The 25,258-nt window shown below is 44.1% G+C and overlaps 2 protein-coding genes and 1 pseudogene across 7 annotated transcripts; all 3 read left to right on the forward strand.

The window, feature by feature from the left end:
* The first annotated feature begins 6,786 nt into the window (after positions 1 to 6,786).
* On the forward strand, positions 6,787 to 8,284 carry LOC103637396 (pentatricopeptide repeat-containing protein At3g29290-like; annotated as a pseudogene).
* Positions 8,285 to 10,261: 1,977 nt separating this feature from the next.
* Positions 10,262 to 16,462, forward strand: LOC103636141 (mitogen-activated protein kinase 8-like). 5 transcript variants are annotated; one of them, NM_001301575.1, is made up of 10 exons: positions 10,262 to 10,572; positions 12,199 to 12,607; positions 13,054 to 13,181; positions 13,289 to 13,348; positions 13,840 to 13,989; positions 14,066 to 14,221; positions 14,352 to 14,563; positions 14,671 to 14,775; positions 15,343 to 15,413; positions 15,494 to 16,427. In NM_001301575.1, exons 1-10 carry the CDS (start codon positions 10,525 to 10,527, stop codon positions 15,922 to 15,924), a joined length of 1,770 nt encoding a protein of 589 aa, NP_001288504.1. In that variant the 5' UTR covers positions 10,262 to 10,524; the 3' UTR covers positions 15,925 to 16,427. The 5 variants fall into 5 exon arrangements, with proteins under 5 accessions (NP_001288504.1, XP_008656723.1, XP_008656722.1 ...); XM_008658501.4 differs by lacking the exon at positions 10,262 to 10,572 and adding an exon at positions 10,734 to 10,976 and having other exon boundaries at positions 15,494 to 16,462; XM_008658500.4 differs by lacking the exon at positions 10,262 to 10,572 and adding an exon at positions 11,146 to 11,440 and having other exon boundaries at positions 15,494 to 16,462.
* Positions 16,463 to 17,723: 1,261 nt separating this feature from the next.
* On the forward strand, positions 17,724 to 24,505 carry LOC100283183 (ribokinase). Of its 2 annotated transcripts, none has more exons than XM_023300774.2 (5): positions 17,724 to 18,588; positions 22,316 to 22,501; positions 23,519 to 23,714; positions 23,799 to 23,968; positions 24,167 to 24,487. In XM_023300774.2, the coding sequence occupies exons 1-4, from the start codon at positions 17,977 to 17,979 to the stop codon at positions 23,897 to 23,899; spliced, it is 1,095 nt and encodes a 364-aa protein (XP_023156542.1). In that variant the 5' UTR covers positions 17,724 to 17,976; the 3' UTR covers positions 23,900 to 23,968; positions 24,167 to 24,487. The 2 variants fall into 2 exon arrangements, with proteins under 2 accessions (XP_023156542.1, NP_001340256.1); NM_001353327.1 differs by having other exon boundaries at positions 17,958 to 18,588; positions 23,799 to 23,956; positions 24,167 to 24,505.
* The last annotated feature ends 753 nt before the right edge of the window (positions 24,506 to 25,258 follow it).

A 25,258-nucleotide genomic window follows, 5' to 3' on the forward strand; every position in this document is an offset into this window, starting at 1 on the left:
AGTAGCCAGCTTGTTTTAACAGCTTGCATGGGATATCAAGCTGTAGGTGAAGCAAGACTGCAAGAATTGAGAAATAAACACCGACCATCTGTTATCTCCTCAATGGAACAGAGAGCAAAAGGTCTTCGTGTCTGGAGGGGCACGAACAGGCTTGCATCTAGGCTATATAATTTGAAGCGTGACACTAAACCATTGGTGTCGTTATCAGAAGACCAGTCAAATGACTTGACAGATGGCGATAAGAACCAAGAAGCCAATTGTAGTAATGTGGATGATATGTATCATGGCCTCACTATCAACTCTGACTCTGAGATTGATTCTCTGCCTGATCCTAAGGACCAGGTATCCTTCTCAATATGCTATTTTTCATTCATTTCCAAATCATAAGTCAGTAGTTACATTGCTCTATTTCTGGTGTTCGGGATATTTTAAGGTCTCATTGCCATGATACTCTGTCTAATTTTTATGAGCATTTTTGGTTTCTCCACTATGGTAGAAATCTAGAATGCATCACTGTATTATTGAATCCCAATTCCTAAAACCGATGCAGTCACGTTTTCAAAGCAATGAATATCACGCATTACTACAATATGCAATTATTAGCTCTTTTATTAGTTATGTGGGCTTCAGAATAAACATACTATTTGATTTATCCTTAAATAGAGCTAAACTGAATTGAAAATAAATATTGTCACCTCGTTTGAGTTTAATTAATATAAATATATGACATTCAAGTTGTCCTTACATACTGGCTTTTTCTTCTAGCATTAGTTTACTCGACCATATGGATTATATTATGGTCACATGTTTTTGTTTTTTATGATTGGGTATTTCACAGGATTAGGGTTTGGTTTTGCCTTATGCCTATATGCAATATGTACACTGTGATATAATTAAGTACTGATGAAAAAAAGTTTCAACCATTTCAGAAATAATATCTCTGACCCGAATTTCTGTCTCCCTAGGTCTAAGAATGTATACATGGTTTTTATTGTGCTTTCCTTCACAAAGTCACCACTTTGGACTGACCAGGTGGCAGGCGGCGGCGCTTGCGGCGCTGGCCGGCTGGGTGTGGGCGGCCTCCTTCTACGACCTCACGCACCGGGCGCGCGCGCTCGTCCAGCCGTGGGTCACGCGCCAGGTGCACGCCGAGACGCCGGCCATCCTCAGGTTCCAGGTCCGTCCCTAATCTCTCCTAAAATTCTCCGGCGAACAAATTAACTGCATTACTACGCTTCTCTTTAGGAATTGTTGAATATGTACGTGCTGTAAACGCACAAATGATGCTACCTTTTTGCTCGGCCGTCGCGTCCTTTTATGTCTATAGGATCGATAACTTCGGTGCTGGTAGGATTAACTTGCTCAGTAAATTTAAGATGAACCTGACTAAGGTTCATTCTCTTACTGTCTTACATCAAACTTGAATGGAATGGTTGTCTTGTAAAAAACTATTATGTTTTAGTTTCGTAGGTTTAATTGTCTTTGGTGTTTCTCATGTGTTGAATCATTGCAGAAGTTGGAGCACAAGATGCTGGACAATTTCTTCTCTGTGTTGTCATGTGTTGTCTCCGTGCCCTTCTACACGGGATTCCTCCCTCTCCTGTTCTGGGTATGCCTTCTCTCTCATGTCCCACTGGTTTTATTGCCTTGCTTTCTGTATTCTCGGTACTAATTCCCTTTGATCCTGAATTCTTTTCTTTTGAAAAAAAAATCTATATCTTGCAGAGTGGACACGACAGGCTGGCTGGGCAGATGACCCTCCTCATGGCTTTCTATGACTACCTCGGCAACTCTGTCAAGGTTTTGCCATCTGCTTGTATACAATTGAAGGGACACGCTTTAGTTTAATCACTGACACTCTCGATCTTTCTGAACGCAGGATATGGTGTCAGCCCCTCGACCATGCTCTTTGCCCATTAGAAGAGTGACAGCTACAGAAGATGAGAAGGAAAATGCCATGGAATATGGGCTACCGTCATCGCATGCTCTCAACACTGTTTGTTTGACGGGGTATGTATGTTCCTGCTCTTATTTCGGTAGGGGAAGCTTAAAAGGAATTGTTGGCTGATGCTGCTTTTTGATCAATGCAGATATTTGTTACACTATGTCCTGACATACGGAGAACATGGCAGTCTTATAGTTGCTGCAGGTTTATCTTTAGCTCTCTTACTCCAAATTTGCTTCATGTCCAGCCAAGTATGTCACATTTCTCCTTTTTTTCTTTTGCAAATATTGCTACATGGTGATCTTTTGAATTTTTGCACGTGAGAACATGCAGTGATATGAACAGATTATGCTACGAGAGAAGAGGTCACGTTACCTGCTTAACTCTGGATCGAAGTATTTATACATATATATACATACTAAAGGCACATTAATTGGTCCAGAATTGTCGAACAAACCCTCATGATCACTGCTAAAAAAATATATTGATATGATGTGCCTGATATAGCTATTGATATTTCAAGTTCTGAACAATTTGTGCTGCCATTTATTAGACACTCATAGAACTACAAGTCTGTAGCTGACATAACACACACCCAATCACCTGTATATAGTCATAGAGATAAGAACCTTGCTGCATGTATGAGCGAAAATATCCACAAATGATTTTACAACTGTCAAAAAAATTCAGCAGTGAACCGAACCAATCTGCTGGCATTCAAATGTTTTGATTCAACATATGGCAATATATTTGAGCCTCTGATTCTGCTGGCAATTGATTCACGAATGCATTTTGTTTTTATTTGATTCATGGCCAACAATTGGGACTGGATATCGAACATTCTGCTGGACTCAAATGATATAGCTTGCACTAGGTTCCTCATGTTCATTTCATTTCCCCCGAACAGAAGTCCATTTAATCTGCTTTGCTCTGCTGTCGTTCGGTTATCACTTATTGATTGTACATATCCATGCTTATCACAGGCAATCGAAAGATGTCGTCAAGGCACTGAAGAAACGGATTGGCCACAAGAATCCAAAAGTTCAACTTCTTGCGCTAACTGTAAGTCTATCTGTGGCTTTCCATTTACTCTTAAGTCTAAGTGCTCTTGTGACTGTCAAAGATTTTTGTCATTTTGTGTTGTGCTTCCACAAAACCAAACACCTGATCTTATGTACTGAAAACACCTGATCTTGAAGCAGTATTTGGTTGCTGACCCAAAGATCAAGGTTTGTGTTTTTCGGCTCAGCAAACAAGCAGAGAGAAGAGCCCCTAGAAAGCCCGAATGCAAATTCCTTGGGATTTGGCTTGGAAGATCATTATTTATTTGGTGCAGGAGGACGGGTGGACAACTCGTCCTCATCCTTGCAAACGAGTAGCTCCATACCGAGAGGCCCTTTTGCTTGCCGAGAAGCATCAGAATCTGGAGACTGACAGTGACAGGTCGGCTGCGGTGGTTGCAGATGCTCCTCCGCAGCAGGAAATGGTAGCAGCAAACAGAACGGGCCAACCGCAGGTAACCACAACCAAGACATCACATCTTTTGTTTCGCGTAGAAGCATGTACTCTATCTACCTGACAGTTCTTCTCTTTACTGAATCAGCTGGTGGTGGACGAACACAAGACGATTCTTGAAGAGGTCCCCAGAGAAGAAAATGGCACCCTTTCCGCCGCCAATTATGCTGGTAATGGCAGCATCAACGACGACGACGCTACCTTGTATCAGGGAGGTGATGTGCTACCGAATAGGACGACAAGTATATTTGAAAACGACTTGGCCTCAACCGGGAAAGCCATGCAGCAGCTACTCCGGGTCCTCGGTTTCCAGATCGGCACAACAAGAACGTGATGTTCAGCTTTAGATGTCGTTTTGTATATGTTGCAAACCTTCAACTCACTTCTCTACGCAGAAAGAAACGTCGGTGCTAAGGATTGTAACTGAAACTCCAGTAACAGCAGCAAACATCAGTTGTCTTCCCCCTGCACTGTGTTGCATATAGCGATTACTAGGAGATAAGCAACTGGCACTGCAAGTATGTTCAGTTTAGAAACAATGACTAATAAGGTGAGAGTCATCGACTTCTTATCCGCTTGCCGTGAAGGCAGGCTCCATCTGTACTGTACAACATGGCAAATGTAAGTTCGGTACGAAGTCGAATATGTGGAGCAGTGGATGTACTCTTCTAAAATAAAAGGGTGATGCACTTCTGGTAAACCAATGACATCTGTAATGGTGAAAATGAGCTGTTGGTTGTTGTCCTCACATTCCAACCTTCTTTGCGGATGCAATGCAATTATGCAAAACATTCATAAGATTGCTTGTGTACTTGATTAGTATCAAGGTTTCAAGGAGCGATGACATTTTCTTAATATATTTGTAGGACTACGAATTTAGTTACTAACTGGACTACTTGTAACTCTTACTGCACAGTGCACATTGTATAGTTGAAGAAGTGCACACTCTTTATGTTTTTAAAAAGAAAAACATTTAAAGGGTGTTTAGTAGCCATGGTACTGTAAATCTGTGCATTCTCTTGCAAATTAATGCATAAAGGTTGTGCTAACTTGCCCCCAATTTTTTTGGTGCCATGAATAGGCTTCACTTGCTGCAATTGTTGTGTTGCATGCCGCCACAAAAGGAACAGAGGTGTGGTGAGCATACCTTTAATTACCATCAATCTATTTAATATAAATGTTCATTACTCGGCTCCTTTGTTATTTCTGTTGTACAAGTTTTGTGCGAATGGAATATAGGGTGGAACAAGATTGGTGTAAGCTCCTATTTGTTAATTATTTAAGGGAAAGAAGAAAGAACTTGGTAAGTGCTTAGAAATATGTGGTATTAGCTAATACTTAAAGCTGGAAATGTCAGTAGTGGCAGGTACATGGTGAGCTGAAGCTCTGCTCGTTAGGATCATTGGACGTGGTGCAACAAGGGGTTGATACCAGGGAAAGTTGCTGGTCCGATTTCTAGCTTTAAGGTTGTTTGTATGTGTATTTATATTGAAAAAGTGAAAAATGTGATATCCAAGACGAATGGAGACTATTGAGAAAATGTTTGCTTCAATTAGCTTCTGGTTACAGCTCATTTTCTTCGTCTCAAATTAGTATTTACTTTAGCTTTTAATTTGGGTCGGTGGAGGTATTATATTGAGGCCAAAAACCTTAAAAATGATCCTTTTTACTACTAATAAACAGGGATTTGGATTGCTGGATCAGATGGAGTAATAATGGCTAAGATGTTGCTATGCCGGAATACAAATACAGTATCCATTTGGTACTTCAATTCCCCGGGCTTCACGCTGCATATTTTTTAGTCTTCATAAATACGTTGCGACTTTCAATGACATGTTACTACTGAAGTTTAGACTTAATTGAATATGCACAAATCGACAACAATTCCAACGACAAATAGAATAAATAACTTTACGATAAAGTTTTGTTCTTTTGATATATATCTGATCGTTATGTGGATCGCGGTGCACATCTTCTACTATTAGAGAAGAATATATATTGCTAACCCCACTCTTAGCAGCTGCTAGGTTTATTTCCCATCTTTAGATCTACTTTCCTTGTACGTGAATTCCTTTTATCTTTCCAATATTTGTTTCCACGATCGTCAGACTTATTTCTTCTCTTGCACGCCATTAATGGCAGCATCGATCTCTTTTCCCGACGCCCTCGCCTCTCTCTGCTGTATAAAATGCAAGATCACAGTCTTCTTCCTCCACCACAATCGAGCCATATCCCTTGCTCGCTTCTCCTTTTTGCAACGCCTGTTACTTGCTGCCGGCTCGATGTACGCCCTTCGTTCGCAACGCTGAAAGTCTCGCCGAGCTCGCTGTTCGTGTGCACCCTCTATTCGCGATGCTGGAAATCCGTTGCCATCGTCCAAGTTCGTCGTCATCACTAACTGTTGCGTGGTCGAGCCATGTGCGCCTGACGTCTGAAGCTGTGCCGAGTGCCGCTTCTCCTTCGTACGCTGCTTCGCATCAAGTTCGCTCGCGTCGTGATCTTCTCCCTGTCGTGCTTGTCGTCACGACGCCGTGGTCAAAGCCCGATGTGCTCCTCTGCCCTGCTAATGTTCCAAATTACAAATTTTGTATATCATGCTGATGTTTGTCGTTCCGTTTCTATGTTTCATATAATTTTTTTACTACCGTCGCAACGCACGGGCACATACCTAGTTATTATTAAAGAGTTGTAGGATATTATATATTTGCAGTAACTTGTTTGGTTCTCAACTAATGTTTTTGTATTACAACTGTACCATATATCGTGCATATTTTTTACCATCATGGTACAGGAACAGTTATTTGTTCCTGAAGTTGCAATCTCCTAGCACAGTGCTTCAGATTTTCTTTTTTTTGACAAAAATGCAAGTTTTAAGCTATATGTTTCCAAACGCATATATATTTCACCTGTCCTCTATTTATGGAAGTATGATTTTGTTTGTTGTTCACACTTAAATGTATCATGATTAAAATTCCAATCCACCACCTTCTAAATTCTGCTATGTTCGATAATATCTTTCATCTGTTGTCATATATGTTCTGCTAATTATTTATGGTAAACAGATAACTGGTGGTGCTGAAGCTGTTAAAAAAGCACTGTTTGGAGTATCAACCATCATTTACAAGCACCCATCAAAAGAGAACATTCATCTTGAAACTTCAATTCCTGATCCTACTCCAAGCATTATAATCCCTTCAGAACTTCCTGTCTATCCAGCTAGTAACTTTTACTCGGCCCCAGGTGCTGCTATACCTTCTGTACATCCAAGCCTGTATGTCTTAGGGTCAACACGTCATGTTCCCGAACTTGCTGTACCTATTGATGATCATGGTCGGCTGCCTATTTATCAATCTATTCTTCCAGTTATTCCTACTTATAGTGCCCCAAAATGTTCAGGAGAACTTGAGCTTCATGCCCCAAAATGTCGGACAGGAAATCTGAGCATGGGGTGTCGAGGCTGCACTTCCTGGAGAAGAGGGACGAGGAGACGCTGCCAAGAAGGTTGATAAAGCTCAGCCAAAACAACAAGGTCAGAAGTGCCACTGAGCTGTTTGATTCAATGCGCGCATCTGGGCTGCAACCGAGCGCACATGCCTGCAACTCCCTGTTGCCTTGCTATGTGCGTAGAAGTCCACTGGCGAATGCAATGAGGATATTTGAGTTCATGAAGGCGAAAGGAATGGCGACAGGGCACACGTATACCATGATACTCAAGGCTGTTGCGAGCAATCAGGGTTATGTTTCTGCATTGGAAATGTTCAATAAGATTGAGGAGGAGGAAGAGTCAAAGAAAATCATTGACGTAATTGTTTATAATACGATGATATATGTTTGTGGAAGAGCGAAAGAATGGATGCTTGTGGAGAGACTATGGAGAAGGCTAGAGCAACATTCTTTGAATGGAACTTTACTGACATATGATTTGTTAGTCAGCATATTCGTGCAATGTGGGCAGTCAGAGTTAGCAATTGCTGCATATTAGGAAATGCTCCAGAAGGGACTTGATCCGAGCGAGGATATAATGAAGGCTATCATTGCATCCTGCACTTAAGAAGGGAAGTGGGAATTTGCCATGTCAACATTTAATAGAATGATGAGGGCTGGCATGAATCCCAGTTTAATTTTGTTCAACTCAATCATCAACTCACTGGGGAAGGCTGGCCAAGATGAACTCGCCTTTAGGATGTACCATCTGTTGAAACAATCAGGCCTTAAGCCTGATCAATATACATGGATCGCACTGTTGTTGGCATTATACAGGTCCGAGCGATGCTGGGATTGCCTAAAGCTTTTCCATGGAATCAAAGGCAAGCATCCGGCACTCTTAAATGATCATCTCTACACCACTGCTTTGATGTCCTGTGAAAAGCTTGGTCAATGGGAACATGGTTTGCAGCTGCTGTGGTTGATGGAAAAAAGAGGACTGAAATTATCAGTGGTATATTACAATCATGTGATAGGTGCTTGTGAGGTTGCTAGCAATCCAAAAGTTGCTCTTAAAGTGTACCAGCGCATGATTAATCAGAGGTGTTCGCCAGACACATTCACACATTTGTCTGTTATACGAGCTTGCATCTAGGGATCTCTTTGGACTGAAGTAGAGGATATATTGGAGGTACTGCTTTCATTTGAGTTATTTTATTTCTGTTCAAACGGCAAAAGACTTGAATTCCCATTTTCTTAAATCTGACTTTGGTTCTTCAATGCTACACTTATCTTTGCTTAATTATTTAGCAATCTTCTATGGCTACACTGTGGATGGATATACAGATGCAAATCCTTGCTAGACGTGTTCTTTTTTCCCAGTTTTTCTTGGTCATATGAATGCAATCACCGTATTAATGCAATTGGATTTGAAGAGCTCAAACTAAAATAGTTGTGCACTAAGTTTGCAGTGAATTATCCAAGTGCCTGCTCATAAATAAAACAACATATATGAATGATACTGGTTGGCATGTGCAGCAGATAGGACTCCAACCAGTATCCATCAAAACAAACAAGCACATACCAGTGAACGCAGCTCGAGGGAGCCGACGGCGAGGAGGATCCAGGTGGGGACGCGGTCGGACGCCAGCCGCGCGAGGAGGCCGAACGCCTTGCCGACGTCCTTGGCGACGGAGAGGCCGTTGAGCTGCAGCTGCGTGAGGCCCATGAGCGTCTTCAGCGCGTGCGAGTAGTTGGAGAAGGTGTAGTTGTTGCCGGAGATGCACTGCACCCACACCGCCGTCACCAGCCCCAGCCACAGCCCCCAGCGCGTCCCCGCCATTAGGGCCTTTCCAAACACCTGAAGAAAATGCCCAGCCCAGTCGCTTGCTTGCTTCGAGTTCAAGCCGGCGCGCGTTGGTTCGCTTGGTGCTTGGCCGTGTGTCCCGAGGAGGAGGAGGAGGAGGTACGGAAGGGGCGGTGGAGGCATGGGGAGGTTCGCGACGGAGTGGATCTGCAGGCAGGAGGGGTTGCGGCGGCCCACGAGGCGGGAGGAGGAGTTCTTGGGCGATGAAGGCGGAGGTTGTTGAGAGCGGGCGTAGCGGGTGGTGGTGGCGAGAGATTCGCGCGCATGCGGCTGCTGGCGGCGATGCGCACGAGGAGGGAGGCCGGTTGGCGGGGGATTCGCCGCGGGCGAGAGGGGGATCGCGGCGGGGGGTTCGGTCGTGCGCGTGATCCGCGGGCGGGAGAGGAATCGTGGCGGGGGCAGTCTACATTCTGCTCTTAATAGTTAGTAGAGATACCGTACTCAAAACACGCCTCGTCCTGATTTGTAGATTCATCATGGCTAGAGCCAGACGGACAGGTGGGGTCATCCGTCCCCACAAGGCTGGCCACGAAGCGCCACCGCGCCGCTGTTATCGCCTATCGATCAAAGGGGATTTTTGTTTAAGCTTTAGCCAAACATTTGGCTTCTTAGTTCGCTTGCGTGAGAATCACTTATATAAAAACCGTTCAAATCAATGTGAATATATAATCCTTCGAGTCAGACTAGGAGTTCTAGATACTAAGATCATGTTTAGGAGAGCTTCACTTTAAGAATTTCAATTTTGTTCTAACTTCTTCAACCCAAACAGGTCCAGCTCCACGAGCTTTAGTTTTTTTAAAAAATCGAAACTAGAGGCCTGTTTCATGAAATTCATGAAGCTCCTTAGAGGGTGCTTCAAAAACACTGTTTTTATATCTCCTCATGAAGCTGTACGAAAATTACTCACCTCTGGCGACAACCCACTAATCATGAATGGTAATCAAGGAAACCCACACAAATCAATTGTACTATAGAAGTTGGAGTCCATATACAAACCAAACGCTCCTGGAACTCACCTTAACAATTTGCTGGAGTTGTTTTATAGTGAAACTGGAAAACCAAAGCTGAAGTTTTTGAAGCAAAGCTCTCTCAAACAGGCCCTAAATTCTATAAACCTCTTTATCTTCGTCTACACTTAAGCTCCACGCTATTTAAATTCTCGTGACAGCCATCTTAAAAAAAGTTGTATCAGTCAAAAAAAAAGTGGAAAAAACGCTTGAAAGGGAGCCGAGCGGCCCGAGCCGTATGAGCAGTCACGGACAGAATCACTCGGCTAGGCGCCCGACTAGAGCCGGCCTTCCTGTCCTCTCCCAGCTCCCACGGCCAGGTCGCTCGCACAGTTGCACGGCAGGAGCCAGGAGGACGGTCAACAGAGAAAACGGAGCGGGCTTCGGGTCCCGGCCCAGGCCTCCTGGGCCTCGTCCGTTTTAACGCCACCTCGCGACGCGACGCAACGCAACCCCAAGTCCCCACCGCTGCTGTGCGGCACCATCACCATTCACCACACCATCAGGAATCGGGCGCCACACCACCCACAACTCTCCACCCCACCCTCGCCGCGCGTTGCTCAGTCGCAGCGAGCGAGGCGGGGCCACAGGCCACAGCGCGAGCGGGGCGGGGCGGGGCGGGGCGGGGCGGGGCGGGAGGGAGGGCCAGGGATCTCTACTCTCGTCCGTGCGGGGGCGTGGGCGTCGCATGCGGCGGCGCGCCGGGGCAAATGCGGGTAACCTCACGGTCGGAGGAGCGCTGACGCGGCGGCGGCAGCCAGGGAGCGATGCAGGCGCCGGAGCAGCAGCAGCAGCACCAGCAGCGGCAGAGGAAGGTGAGGGGCAGGCTCTCGTTCCGCTTTCTCGTCGTCGCATGTGGGAGTTTGGTTCCTTTCTCGTGGGAGTTTTCCGTCTCGTCGTCGTCTGTGGGAGTTTGGTTCCTTTCTCGTGGGGGGGGGGGGGGGGGGGGGGGGTGTGGTTGGCGTCCCGGTGGACGCGCGGTCGTCAGGGTTGTTGGCTTTTCAGATCGGTTGGCCTGCCGGGTTGGACCTTGCAAGCCGACGGCAGCTCTGAAATCGTCGAATAGTATGTGAGATAAAAAGGAGCCTTCCTGGTCCTGGATGTGCACGAGAACCGTAACCATTTACTCCTTCTCCGCAATTGTTCATCGCCTTCGTTGCGGAAAGACGGTCGCGTAGGGCTGTACTTGGATTTCAGTTGTGGAGTCGCCACAGTTCAGGTAGGGAAATTTGCTATTTTGTCACTCTCAGTTGTGAACTTCTCTATTTTAGACTCAGGCCCACAAATCATAGACACAGATGGCCCCACAAGTCATAGACAGAGGGTCACATAATAACATTTAGCCCACGTTAAAAAGGCTAAAATAGCAAATTTTTCGTTCAGGTTCGTGCGTGTGCCAAAAGAGTATTTTCGCTTCATGGTTTCCCTGGATCGGAAGTTTTCTGAATAACTACCGAGAGGTTATCTGTTGGATTTGCCAGTGGACGGTTTCTCGATAATATCTGAACTCTCTTCCGGTGTTGGGCGACGTCCTCTTTTTTTACCCTCGAAAGGAAATGGCATCCTTTGCCACTTTTCCAACTGTGTCGAATACAAGTTGCTCCCTAAAGGACTGGTTAGGCCTTTTCCCCACCCAGCTAACCCGTGATGGCACGCCAGAAAAAGCTGGTTCAGGTCATAGAGGTATCGCAAACGAGGAATTAGATTCGCTGAGTGGTTTTTGTGTTTATCCCAATCCATTCTGTGGCCTCTCTCGTCATCTTTTCCTTCGAAGAAAGAAAAAAAGATTAATTTGTTCTAGCGGATTAGCTTATCAATATATTCTATGCCCACTCAGGAGTCATGTCGATTGAGTATGCCCAAGAACTCTCCCTTGAAGTTTAATTCTTCCACTTCTGCGTTAGTCTCGTTTTGTCTTTCACGCTTGACCAGCCCTGCTCTGCTCATTGCTGGAGGCAAAGGAAGGTTTGCGCTGGAGGGTAGGTGTAGTGTAACATAAACTATCAGTGCCCAGTTCCTGATTGTGCCATAATCTTCGTTAGTTAGTTGAAACAAATGTGTTTCAGTGGTTATTTGGGTAGGAATTAGGAAGAAAGCTTGGGTGCCAAGCTTCACATAATCTAGTTTCCTCGTTCACTGTTATCTTGAGTCTATTTATAATTTTGTAAATCTGGCAGTGGCATTCTCGTGAAGGTTATTTTTTGCAATTACTGAGGATAGCATGTATTATCTACCCTAGGAACAATCCAATTTTTCACTCCTTCTGTCCACACCATCGAAATCCTAAGATCTGATATTGGGTTTAGTGTTTGAAGCAGATTCCACATTTCTACTCAGTTAAATTGATCCTTCTCATTTAATCACTATAAATCTATATGTTTTTTGCTTATTAGTAGTGCTTTCTTGAACAGAGTTAATTCAGTATGTTAAATTTTGCTCAGGGTTCATCAGAGATGGACTTCTTCAGTGAATACGGTGATGCTAACAGATACAAAATCCAAGAGGTCATTGGCAAAGGAAGTTATGGCGTTGTTTGCTCAGCTGTTGACCAACATACTGGCGACAAAGTGGCAATCAAGAAAATACACAATATCTTCGAGCACTTATCTGATGCTGCACGGATCCTACGTGAGATCAAACTACTTCGGCTATTACGCCATCCTGATATAGTTGAGATCAAGCATATAATGCTGCCTCCATCAAGGAGGGACTTCAAAGATATCTATGTTGTATTTGAGCTGATGGATACAGATCTCCACCAAGTCATCAAGGCAAATGATGATTTAACCAGAGAGCATCATCAGTTCTTTCTCTATCAGATGCTCCGTGCACTGAAATACATTCATACTGGTATTTTTTTTTCTTTTTAGAAATTGGTGTCTTAGTTAGGGTACAGTTTTTGTATCTTTATGATTGTCCTACCTCATACTACAATTTATATATCTTGTTATCATTTTTCTTGAAAAATAGTGGGACAAGTACTATTTGGATGGTGGACCAGAGTGGTGTTTTCACACATTAATAGCACTTTAGCATTAATCTATTAACTAAAGCTGTTATTCCTGATTGTTTCTGTTCTTCCTATTTAGTGTACCTTTTATTATAAATATATTTGGACTCTCATCTCATACATAGACTTGTATCCACTCACTATACCTTCAAAGCTGTCACAATTACTTGATGCCATCCATTTTTAGTGGTTGAGCCATCAACATCATTGGTTTCTATCTGCATGCTCATTAGCTATATCTTCCAGAACAAAACAGAACTGAAACATGTGTTTTATGTTATTGCAGCTAATGTTTATCATCGTGATTTGAAGCCAAAGAATATATTGGCCAATGCTAACTGTAAACTTAAAATATGTGATTTTGGATTGGCAAGAGTGGCATTCAATGACACTCCTACAACAGTATTCTGGACGGTATGTAAGATACTGCGTCAGATTTAACGTAGCACTTCATTTAACAGGATATATTCATACTCTGTTTCATCACTTAATTATAATAATCTGTTTTGCAAAATTTACAGGATTATGTTGCTACAAGATGGTATAGGGCCCCTGAACTGTGTGGATCTTTCTTTTCTAAGGTAAACAATCCTTACATTCCAGTATAGGGTCACTTAGCAGTCCTACTTTCAGAGCATTCATTATGGCAGCACTGAGCAAGATGTACTCTGTTTCAAATCATATTGTGCTGTTCCACGCCTCATGCCTTTAATACCTAGTGTTCCATAGCTGACTGTTTATTTTGTGTTTCACCTCATCTGATTCCCATTTCGCTAATTACCAGACGGGCAGACGGCACAGTAAAGGATTATTTCTTCCAAATTGTTTGCTCAGAACCTGCATTTTTCTTCAGAACTTAATATTTCTAGATGGGCTTGCTACCTTTTAGTAGGCCTTGCCTGCAGAGAAAATCACAGATTAACTGTAGCAGTGGTTGGTTAGGAGTGGGGATTAGCATTTATAGTAGCCTGCAGTTCTCCTTAGGGACTAATGTTATTTTCAGCTTTATCCTATCCTTTTTTTTTCTTTTTGTGCTGTTGAATTCAGGATCTCATTTCATTGTTCTGTGCAGTATTCACCAGCTATTGACATATGGAGTATCGGTTGCATTTTTGCGGAAGTCTTAACTGGGAAGCCTTTGTTTCCTGGAAAAAATGTGGTCCACCAGTTGGATTTGATGACTGATCTCTTGGGTACTCCATCACTTGATACAGTTTCTCGAGTATGTCTTCTCAAGTTCTCATTCATACCTAATGTTCCAAATTAAACTGTTCACATTGATCCTTTTGCTACTGTAGATTCGGAATGAGAAGGCAAGGAGGTATTTGAATAGCATGAGGAAAAAACAGCCAGTATCATTTCCCGGAAGGTTCCCTAAAGCAGATCCTGCCGCGCTCAAACTTTTGCAGAGGCTTTTGGCATTTGATCCCAAGGATAGGCCAACTCCTGAAGAGGCAAGTGTTTGAACTTTGAACTGTATAATCCAATTCCACATTTTTTTTACTTGTTTGCTTAGTGTCCCAGCCATTATTATATCTTAAAATTCCTCAAGTGATGTTTCTTTTGTCATTGATGTACAACCAGGCATTGGCTGATCCGTATTTTAAAGGCCTCGCGAAAGTAGAGAGAGAACCATCATGCCAGCCAATAACAAAAATGGAGTTCGAGTTTGAGCGAAGAAAGGTGACCAAAGAGGATGTCAAGGAACTTATATTCAGGGAGATATTAGAGTATCATCCTCAACTTCTCAAGGATTACATGAATGGAACTGAGAAAACAAACTTTATATATCCTAGGTATTTGTTTGCCAGTAATAAAAATGGAGCTTGAATATTTCATTTATTTTATGTTATTGCCACCTGCTATACCAATGTGCTAACTGTTTCTAATTGTTCTTGTTCAGTGCTGTTGACAATTTCCGAAGGCAATTTGCTAACTTGGAGGAAAATGGAGGAAAGAGTGTGGCGCACACCGCTTCATCAGACAGGAAGCATGTTTCGCTCCCAAGGTGACAGATTTTCAGGGTTCTCATTCTATGATTTAGGCTGCTATGTTCTGCTTTTCGTTAAAAAACCTTTTTTTGCCTGAATAAATTATATTGGATTCCACAGTTTCCTAGTTTTTTGGGATTAAAATGAATTAGCTTACGTTTGCATGGCCGAGTTGGTTAGGTGGTTTGAGTAGCACTCCTCAAGTCTTTGGTTCGACTATCCGTGGGAGCGAATTTCAGGTTGTGGTTAAAAAATCTCCTCGTCTGTCACACGCCAAAGCATATGTCTATGGCTCAGCCCCGGTCGCGGTCGTTCTCACACGGGCTACGGTGTCGCTGTGTATGGTGGAGCAGATATTCGGGGGGTTTCTCGACCTGTGTGAGAATGTCTTCTTAATACAATGTCTGGGGGCTGTCTTACCCCCCGCAGGTCGAGTTTTTTTAAAGAACTGGTGTTTGATGACCTTGTGATACTGTGAAATCAGAGGCTAGCAACTTAACTACTTGTTGCATTATTATTCGCTTATACTAATTATAATTTTCCATCGAAATTGACTTCTGACCGTTACTCCCTTCTATCTGCAGGACAACCACAGTTCATTCTAATCCAATCCCTCCAAATGGAACCTCCCAAGTTCCCCGAAAGATTCCCACAGGTGGTAATTTCTCCTAACGAAATATTATGTTCTTCAGGCGCCACTATCTAATGTAGTGTTATTTTCTGAAAAAAAATCAGGTAGACCAGGAAGAGTGGTTGGTTCAGTAATACCATTTGAGAACGCAACTGCTGTTGATCCATACAGCCAACGCAGGGTGGTGAGGAATCCAGTGCTTCCTCCAGCCACCTCAAACCTGTCAGCATACACCTATCACCGGAAGTCAGACAACTCAGATGGAGAACTCCAACAGGAGCTGGAAAAGGACCGCATGAAGTACCAGCCAGCACAGCGATTCATGGACAGCAAGCTAGTATCACACATGTCCCCTGACCTGAGGTCTTCCTACTACATACCAAAAGCTTTCCCAAAAGCCGACGCGGCAGATAGAGCTGCTTTGCATTCAAACATGATTCATGGAATCGCCCCTTTTAGTGGCATCGCTGCTGCAGGTGGAGGTGGCTACAACAAGGTTAATGGGGTTCAGTATGGAGTTTCTAGGATTTACTAGTTCTAGTTGCATTGACCATCTCCAGAACACCTGATCTGAGTTGAAGTAATAACATGGCGAACAGTGAAAAGATTTAGGTGCCAAAGAACTGCCATGTTGACTCCGAGCCGAAGATACGGAGCATGAAGAGTATGGTCTCCGATCTCGGATCAAGGAGGAAGTGTGACGTCAGATTGAAAAACAGATAATATTGGGCAACAGTCATGGTTCTGTTCATTGGACATAGCTTTTCGGAAAGCAATGCCATCACCCCGCGGCAACGGTAAAATAAAAGGAGAGAAAAAAAGGCAGTGCCGTCAGTTGGTTGCTGCTTATAAGAGTCAAAGGGGAGCAGAGACAATTATTACATGGAAAATTATGTACTTTGCAAGAACGGAAACATTGGGGAATAAAAAATAGTTAGTCTACGTTTACCTCTCTGTATATAAAAAAAGTGACTTGATTTTATGTATTACGGCTGGTGAGACCCGCTTCTTTAATTCAAAGCTGTGAAGTTTTGGCCTATATTTTGCTCTATAATAAAGTTCAGATTGGTACATTGAGCCTGTTTGGTATCCGGGACTAAAGATTAGTCACTCTATTTTAGTTCTATTTAGGGGATGTTTATTTGGAATTATAATCTACCCATGGTCCAATGCCAGACCCGAGAACAGCCTCTGAGACCCCTCTGGTAAGGCGGTCCAGTGCTTCCCAGTTCTACAGATTTTATTTGAACTTCTTAAAATCGTCTTCCACTGCTTCCCAGTTCTACAGATTTTATTTGAACTTCTTAAAATCGTCTTCCACTGGATTTGGCTGTTCTTAAGAGTGTTCTTATGACTTAGACAAATATATCTAGTGACTATCCAACTAGTTTAAGTCATGGATTTGGGTTGGTTTGATCTCTCTAACTTATATCCTGTTTTTAGCTCAAACTAGCTCCAAAAGAGTGAGACTTTGATTCCGACATTTTCAACCTCTCTAGATGTATCAAATATATTCTTAGTAGTATTTAGAACTTATCCAAAGTGGAGAACTATTGCTAGTTTTTCTATTCCAAAATTTACCCATAATAGGTTGGTTTTGAGCTGTTTTCTGACTTAGAAGCATATTTGTTGATCTTATGAATCTATGAACATACACTTGGCAGACTAGTTAATCCAAATACTTGTAATGGCCATTAAGCACCGAAACAATTGTAGAAATAGATTAAACCCTATTTTCCTTACACTTAGTGAGTTATGCATACGCTAGATTTATGTCTGATCCCCATAATACCAAATCTCATACTAGTTTCATGTTTTTCTACGGTGGCACCGTAGTACCGTGAAGGTAGCAACATCCACCAACACCTTGGAAGAGAATGTGTTTGGCTACCACAGGATGATTAAGGCCTATTTGTTTTAGATTAAAATATATCCAGATTATAGAATACAACTTAAATAATCTAGATAGAAACAAAACAACCAGATTATTAGGTCACACTATATAATCTAGAGGTCATATTGTCATAATCTCATAACCTCCTTAAGAAATGTTTATTTGATATTATTTTAGCAAAGGATCTACTATCCATGATAACTTTGTTTGTGCTGGATTGGTGGGTCGGAACGATTCCTAACTGGATTGCTTCTGTAATTTATATAAACTTTGATTAGCTAAAACGATTCCGAGTGCAATCCGACACAAACGAACAAGACAAATTATCCACTATTGCTGGTCCCTAAAAAATATTTATCTATTTCTTGCTCTCGCCAAGCAGCACGTAACTTAAATCAATAATCAAAGTTACAATGCCAAACAACTACATCCAAATTATTTAACCAAGATTATATAATCTAATATATAATCTATATTATATAATGTATAAGCTGAAACTAACTATATCATAAATCATGTTATCTAAGCATAACCGATACCTCACTATTACCTGTGTCTAATCTGTTGCGATTAAAAAACGGAATCACTATCATCTTCAGGATCGGATCGGGACGCCGTTACTCCTTGACTCTATCGTTCTGCCTACCCCAACAGGCCAACACTCACTCGAGTACTCGACACCGCCCCTCTGATATGGCTCAGGCACGCGTGCGCCTTACTCCGGCCGGCCGCACGCCGGCCGCCACGTTCCTCTCGGGCTCCAACCCCAGACCCGCCCACCTCACCTTCTTCCCGAAGCTTACCCCTACCTCCCTCTCCGCCGCCGCAGCTGCCAATGCGCCGCCGCCCCACATCGTCGTCGTGGGCTCCGCCAACGCCGACATCTACGTCGAGGTCGACCGTCTCCCGCTCATCGGCGAGACCGTGGCGGCCCGCGCGGGACGCAGCCTCGCGGGCGGCAAGGGCGCCAACCAGGCCGCCTGCGGTGGCCGCCTCGCGCTGGGCCCTACCTACCTCGTGGCGCGCGTGGGGGATGACGCCAACGGCCGACTCCTCGAGGGTGCCCTAGCCGACGCTGGTGGTGTCCGCACCGACCGCGTCGCCCGCGCGGCCGATGCGCCATCGGGACACGCCGTCGTCATGCTCATGCCCGACGGGCAGAACTCCATTATCATCGTGGGCGGGGCGAACATGGAGGGCTGGGCGGCGGGGATCGGTTCGGAGGACCTGGAATTGATCCGAAAGGCAGGCGTGCTGCTGCTGCAGAGGGAGATACCCGATTGGGTCAACGCGCAGGCTGCCCAGGTGCTTTTTACCTATCTTAGATTGGTTTGGCACACAAATTTTCTTTATAATAAAAAAGGTACTGTCCGATTATTTTTGATATGATAGGGTAATGCAGCTTGGAGCGCCACAGTTTAGGGACTGTTTTAAACCCCTAGAGCTAAGTTGCATTGAAAGGATAAGGGGCGATACTGTCTTGCTGATTTTAGTTGGCCCAACCCAGCTAATGAACTAATTGTTAGTCGGGGGTCCAGCTAACAATTAGCTGAAGCTTTAGCTGGACTGTTTGGAACCCCTACAGCTAATTTTAGCTACTAGCAATTATCTGTATAGGTTCCAAACAGGCCATTAGTTATGCTGTAACTTTTTAGGCAGCTGTTTGGTTTCTTACCATAATTATGGTGTGCCACACTCTCATAGCCCCCTGCCCCACACGTGATAGGCTTACTTTCATGCCAAACTTTGATTTTGCTGGCCACACATTTTGTAGCAACCACAGTTTGCCAAAGGTCAGGCGTGGCAAACTACAGCATCAACCAAAGATGAGATATATATATTTGAGAATGAAGCAGCAATTTACTGAATGTTTTCATTATTTGATGTTTCAGTATTCGGTTTTCGAAATTTGGGGAGATATAGTGGCTGTGTCATGTGGGGTCACCACTACACTCACAAGCGCGACGCCAGGAACATATCCAGCATGATGTAGGCGTGATCTGCACTATGTCATCATGCAGATCACCATGCAGCGGGACTAGGCACGATCTGGCACAATAAACGTCCCTAGAAGACCAGTAATCACCATGTAGTCTTTCGTTTAGGAAAGCAGGATTTGCTGCCTTGACTCTAGGGGCCCGCAAGCCCAGCCGTCACCATTCACCATGCAGCCTTTTCATTTAGGGAAACAAGATTTGTGTCGTTGAAGAATTGAACCCAAAACCTGTCTTTTATCACCAGCACCTTCCTACCACTACAGAACACTCATTTGTGACTATATAACTCGGCCGATGGGGAAAGATAGCCCCCACTGTTAAGAACAAGCTTAACCGGAAGGTCCTGGGTTCGAGCCCCAGCCTCTGCATATTATGCGGGTAAGGCTTGACGCTTAAAGATACCTTTCCCCAGACCCCGCACAGTGTGGGAAGCCTACGACACTGGGTACGCCCTTTAACAAGCTCAAATTGAGCCCGACCGAGAAAGGTCACAAAAGTTGGCTCCCCTTGCATCATGAGGGTCCGCGGTCCGCCCCCTTATAGGTCAGTTCTTTAATCCATGCTTGAGCCCCCTAGCCCCTACACGAGGATACACCCCCTATAGGTCAGTCTGTTTCGTATGCACAAAACCAGGAACCAGCGAGTGACCTTTTTTTAACACCAGCCTAAAATTCACTCTGATTGGGAATTGAACCCAAGAGTTGAGGAGTGCTACAAGATCCATCTAACCAACTCAGCTAGAGGCCCGTTCACATTTGTGACTATATATAATATGCTATCTTTTTTATATCAACATTTCAAAGTCTTATATTGAATATTTTAGCTACAAAGTTTAAAATCTTGCCAAGCGCTATAAATTTGGTATAGGATGTCTCTCCATCCAGGATTTTTTTGAAAAAAAAAATCAAAATATTGAATATGAAAAATATGTGAATTTAAACCAAATATTCGAGACTCTAAATGGCTTCAAATTAAAAAAAAAATTAGCAACAACAAACATGTATCGCAAGTCAGCCACTACACTTTAGTATTAAGTATGTGAACACTCAACGTCGTTTAGGAATTCTAAATTTGAAAATTTGAAATGTATATACTTTGAACACAAATTTGGGACTCTAAACAGCTTCAAATAAAAAGTTTTCAACTACAAAGTTGTAGACTACATTGAGAACTATAACTTTCGTATGGATCATGTCGCATCCGAGATTGTTTGATAATTTTAAATTTTAAAACCTGTGAACTTACAACAATATTTTGGGACCGTAAACAGTTTCTAATCAAAATAATCCACTATTTTTTTAAACAAATGGCAGGAGCTCTGCCTTTCAGTTATGAAGAATTAGAAGTTTTATGTACAAGGGTAGTCAAACTCAAACCACATGATGCCTACGTAACATGTCATTAGAAAGGTTAATCCACCCACATGACGCAAAAAAGCACAAAACTACTGTCAGTCATTGTTGCCGAGCATGGTTGCAAAGCAGTCAACAACTTCGACTTCCCTATGGTAGACACCAAACTAAACCCACCCTATTGATGTCGGGCAGACAAGCCAGAAGCACATGGCCGTTACATGTCCTTATTGCCAAGCTCAAGCACGACACAAAGAGCAGTTATGACTTGTAGATCGCATCGAGGGCTACAATTTTGATAAAGAAGTTTGTCTTCATCCGATTTCAAATGAAAAGGTTATGAATTTTTTTGTTTGCAATAAATTTATTTACGGACATGATCGCTTAGAATGATAGTCTTTATTGATAGAGATTTTGGGAGACAGATAATTTTCTGAGACAATCGTCTTAGGATGCCGCTCTCCGACTCTCCATAAATGATTTTCGGAGGCAGGCATTTTCCTAGAGCTCTCCTAGCCATTTACGGAGGAGGTCGCTAGGTGCGCTTGCCTCCGTTAATGTTTGACACCTGTCTCGCAAAATCATTTTTGTAGTAGTGATCTTTGTTTGTAGATGAAACAAATCTCTATGCTATTTTTCTGTTATTAGTGATTAATGTGCTTCCCATGACTAATGGTGTCATCTTCTATCCGATGATATGTTCTGTCTGACCAACAACAAGAATAGAGACCTAATGGTGCAGAAGGGTATCTTAAGTTTTTATATCTTCCATATCTAGTGCATGCTTCCATGCATATGTTGAATGGACCCAATCTCATACGCTGCACGTGTACTTCAGTCATAGTTTGATGATCTTAGGAAGCTTAGTATCATGAGACTCCATTTGAACCAATCATCCCTTGTATGAAGGTTCAACCCGGTGTTGACATCTCTTTGTAACTTAATACAATGTATTGGGGTGCTAGTGGGTACCTGTTAGAGTGGACACAATAACAAGTTCAACTCAAAAGTTTAAATTGTTGGGAGAAGGTAGACAATCCACTTATACACTTTAATACCCCACTCACGTGTAGCCAGACAGGAAGGCGCAAACATGGAAATAAAGGGATGGAGGCACAAATGAAGCCTCTGTCAGTATTCGAACTCAAGATCTCTGGCTCTGATACCATGTTAGAGTGGACACACTAACTAGTTTAATTCAAAAGCTTGAGTTGTTAGGTTTAAAAACTCGGCTGGTGGGGGGATACCGCTCCCACGGTATTTCACTAAGAAGAGCTCAACCGGAGCCCGGCCGAGTAAAGCCACGAAAGCTAGCCCCCTCATACATGGGGATGCCGCCCCTATGGTTCATCAGGTCTATACTTATATACTTTAACTATACCCAGTGGTTCTACCTTATTTTTTGGTTCATTCTATACCACCTTTTTTGACATCTGGATTGATTTCTATTATGAGTTCTGAGTCAACCCACTATCCTAGAGAAAACTATTGTATTCCTAATCAACAGAATAAATCAAGTATTTATCACTTCCCTACAATCCTCCTATTGTACATTTGTAAGATTATTATGCGTGTAACATAAAAAGCTCAAACACTTTGCTAACTTGGAAATGCAAAGATCTTCTGCTCTTATGTAGTTTGAGTTTGCAGGAACCCGTTATTAACATATCAAACTTTTTCCAGGCTGCAAAAAGTGCAGGAGTGCCTGTTATCATGGATGCTGGTGGAATGGATACTCCTTTACCTCGAGAACTACTCAGTCTAGTGGATATTTTCAGTCCAAATGAAACAGAGCTAGCGCGTCTGACTGGGATGCCTACTGAGACGTTTGAACAGATCAGCATGGCTGCAGGAAAATGCCATAAAATGGTGAGATATCTGAATTGGATTTTCTTTATATACAATATTTCTTCTTTCGTTCTGCTTTAGCTTATAATTTAACTGACTTTGTCACTGCTTTTGGTTACCGTGACTGTTTGGATATCATTGTTTGATGCAATTCGTTCAATGATATCGCACAGTGATGTTATCTGGTAATAAATCTATAAGGAACATGGCCCTACTTTTGTTCAGCTCATGCATGTTTTAATTTACACGCAGTAAGACTGGTACCATATTTCCTTATTTTGAAGTTCTTGTTATATGCATGTTTGCAAGGGTGTCAGTTGTAATCTGGGTGAATGAAATTGCAAGGTATGCTGTGAATATATATAGGAATCCCTTGTGATTCTGTATTTGATAAAAGGGCTGACCCAGTGCCTGAGGCTTGTACATAAGTGGGGTGTAGGGAAGGGATAAATGGAGGCAAACCTTCCCCCCACATATGCGGAGAGGCTGGTTCAAACCCGTGACTGGTGAGACAGTTCTCGTCACTGCACCGGGTCTGCCCTTTGTGAATCTGTACTTGATATTTGTAGTCATTTCCTGGAATAATGCTCCCAGTGATAATAAACAGTTATGATTCAGTAAGATCTACTAATCTTCTAGGTTGCCCAACAAGTGCTTGAAGTGGTCATAGAGCTTTCATGTATACCTCTGCTTTGCTTAGTATTTGCCATTATATAGGCTTCTTCCATATAAAATGGGCAGGGTATATTGAGATTTGCCAGATCTGCTTGTACTCTCGGCCCGCTGTTGTCATTGCGAGTTTGTAATGATATTAGTCTTTCCACTCGAATATGCCATTTGTGGATTCAACTGAATGCTTTCATGTTCATTGATTTATTACAACTTGCTCAAATTAATTCTCCTCATGACTCCTTAGGTGTATCCCCTTTTTTTTTCTTTAAGCATTCTGTCACGATCATAGGTCTTTACAGGTGTTATTTCCGCCTGCGTGATTGCTTTAAGAAGATTAAGACGCCCCTTAACCTTTCCCTTGTGCAGGGTGTGCAAGAAGTACTAGTTAAACTTGGATCACAAGGATCTGCTTTGTTCGTCGAGGGAGAGGAGCCAATCAGGCAGCCGATAGTTCCCGCCACAGAAGTCATTGACACCACGGGGGCTGGTGACACATTCACCTCAGCGTTCGCTGTAGCCCTGGTCGAGGGGAAGCCTAAGAGGGAGTGCATGAGATTTGCTGGTACGAAACCACGTCCTCTTCAATATTTGACCGACTGGTTTCCTTGCATCTTGATTTGATAGCTTCTACGTTCCTGAATCCCAGCTGCTGCCGCCTCTCTGTGTGTTCGAGTAAAGGGGGCTATACCCAGCATGCCTGACAGAAAATCGGTGATGAAGCTTCTGGAATCTGTGGGAGTCGAATAGCCGCAAAAATGGCGTTGGTCGTGCGAATTTACAGAGCCTCGTTTTGGCGGCGATAGAGTGAGCACCTTGGTACTCCTTGCCTTCTCATTCTCTTGTCTGATCATCTGGTGCACATTTGGAAGCATGTAGTGCGATGGTAGTAGTATAGGATCCTGTCAGTTTCAGTATCCATCTGTTGGGAAACACCGCTCGTGCAGGAGGGTTAGTGAGCCGTCGGTTTCCACTTCCAAATCTAACCGTCGTTTTGTTCATTGTTTATGATTGCAGGGTGTCTCCGGTACGCGGAATTCGTGGGATCCATCGACTGCCGCGACGCCTTCACGTGCTCCCCGAATAATGCGACGGTCTCCATCCTCGCCGATCCCGGATGAAACAAACGCATTTTCCGGTGCCGCCCGGATGGAACCCCCGGCCCCCACACAAAATAAGAAACGGCATCTTGTGCGTTTATTATGGCCACACGTCGCCCGTTGTAGACGCACTCCCTCCCCCGGTTCCGTGAACGCAATAAACAGTTTCACACTGGGCCGGAGCTATCGCACGGTAACTCAGGCCTTGCCCTTGTGCAAGCCAATGTGTTTATCTGAACTGACTCCGTCCGAGGCCATCCCCATCCATCATCCGCTCGCTGCTGCAGAGACTAGCCCGTCCCTGTCGACGCAGTCAGCACCGGCCACCGTGGATCGCCCACCATCCGCGCCTGCGCGGGGCTGAGTGGCTGACCGAGCGGCTCCGTTCTGCCTGCCTGGTGCCTGCCCGCCGCCGCCGCCCGCCAGGTTCGCGCGCGCAATCTGACTCGTGAAAAAGAAGTCCGACTCCCCCTGTCGCTGCCCGAGGGAGCAGCGCACGGCCCGTCTCGATCCGTCGCTCGGCGCATCGTCACCCAGAATCCCCAGGATCTGACGCTCCCCGTTTGGCTGTCGAACACGTCTGATCGGACGGGGGAAACCGGATACGGGTTGGCTGGATTAAATCCAGCGACTGTTGTGACGGAGGCGTCGTACGGGCCAGCGCGCAGTTAAGCCCCCGGACGGGGGTACCGCTGCCCGCCGCGGCGGTAAAGCCCCCCCTGCAGATCGGATGCCGCGGCGGCGGCCACTTTGAGTCGTTCGCAAGGCTTAAAATTTCCTCCCGTCTCTTCCTCCAGCCTGCTAGACTTGCCCGGTCGATCGCCCGCCACGACTGAACGAGCGATCGGCGACGTCGCTGTCGCGGATGGCTTGGCGATCCAGCTTCCTCCGAACACCATCGGCTTGATTGATTTGTTTAATTGCCGGGGTCATGTCACACCGACATCAAATTTATGGAACCCGTGGCCACGACGGATACGTGTAGGCGCAGCTAAGCTTAGCGCATGTC

Source organism: Zea mays, chromosome 8 (assembly GCF_902167145.1).
Source record: "Zea mays cultivar B73 chromosome 8, Zm-B73-REFERENCE-NAM-5.0, whole genome shotgun sequence".
NCBI lineage: Eukaryota > Viridiplantae > Streptophyta > Magnoliopsida > Poales > Poaceae > Zea > Zea mays.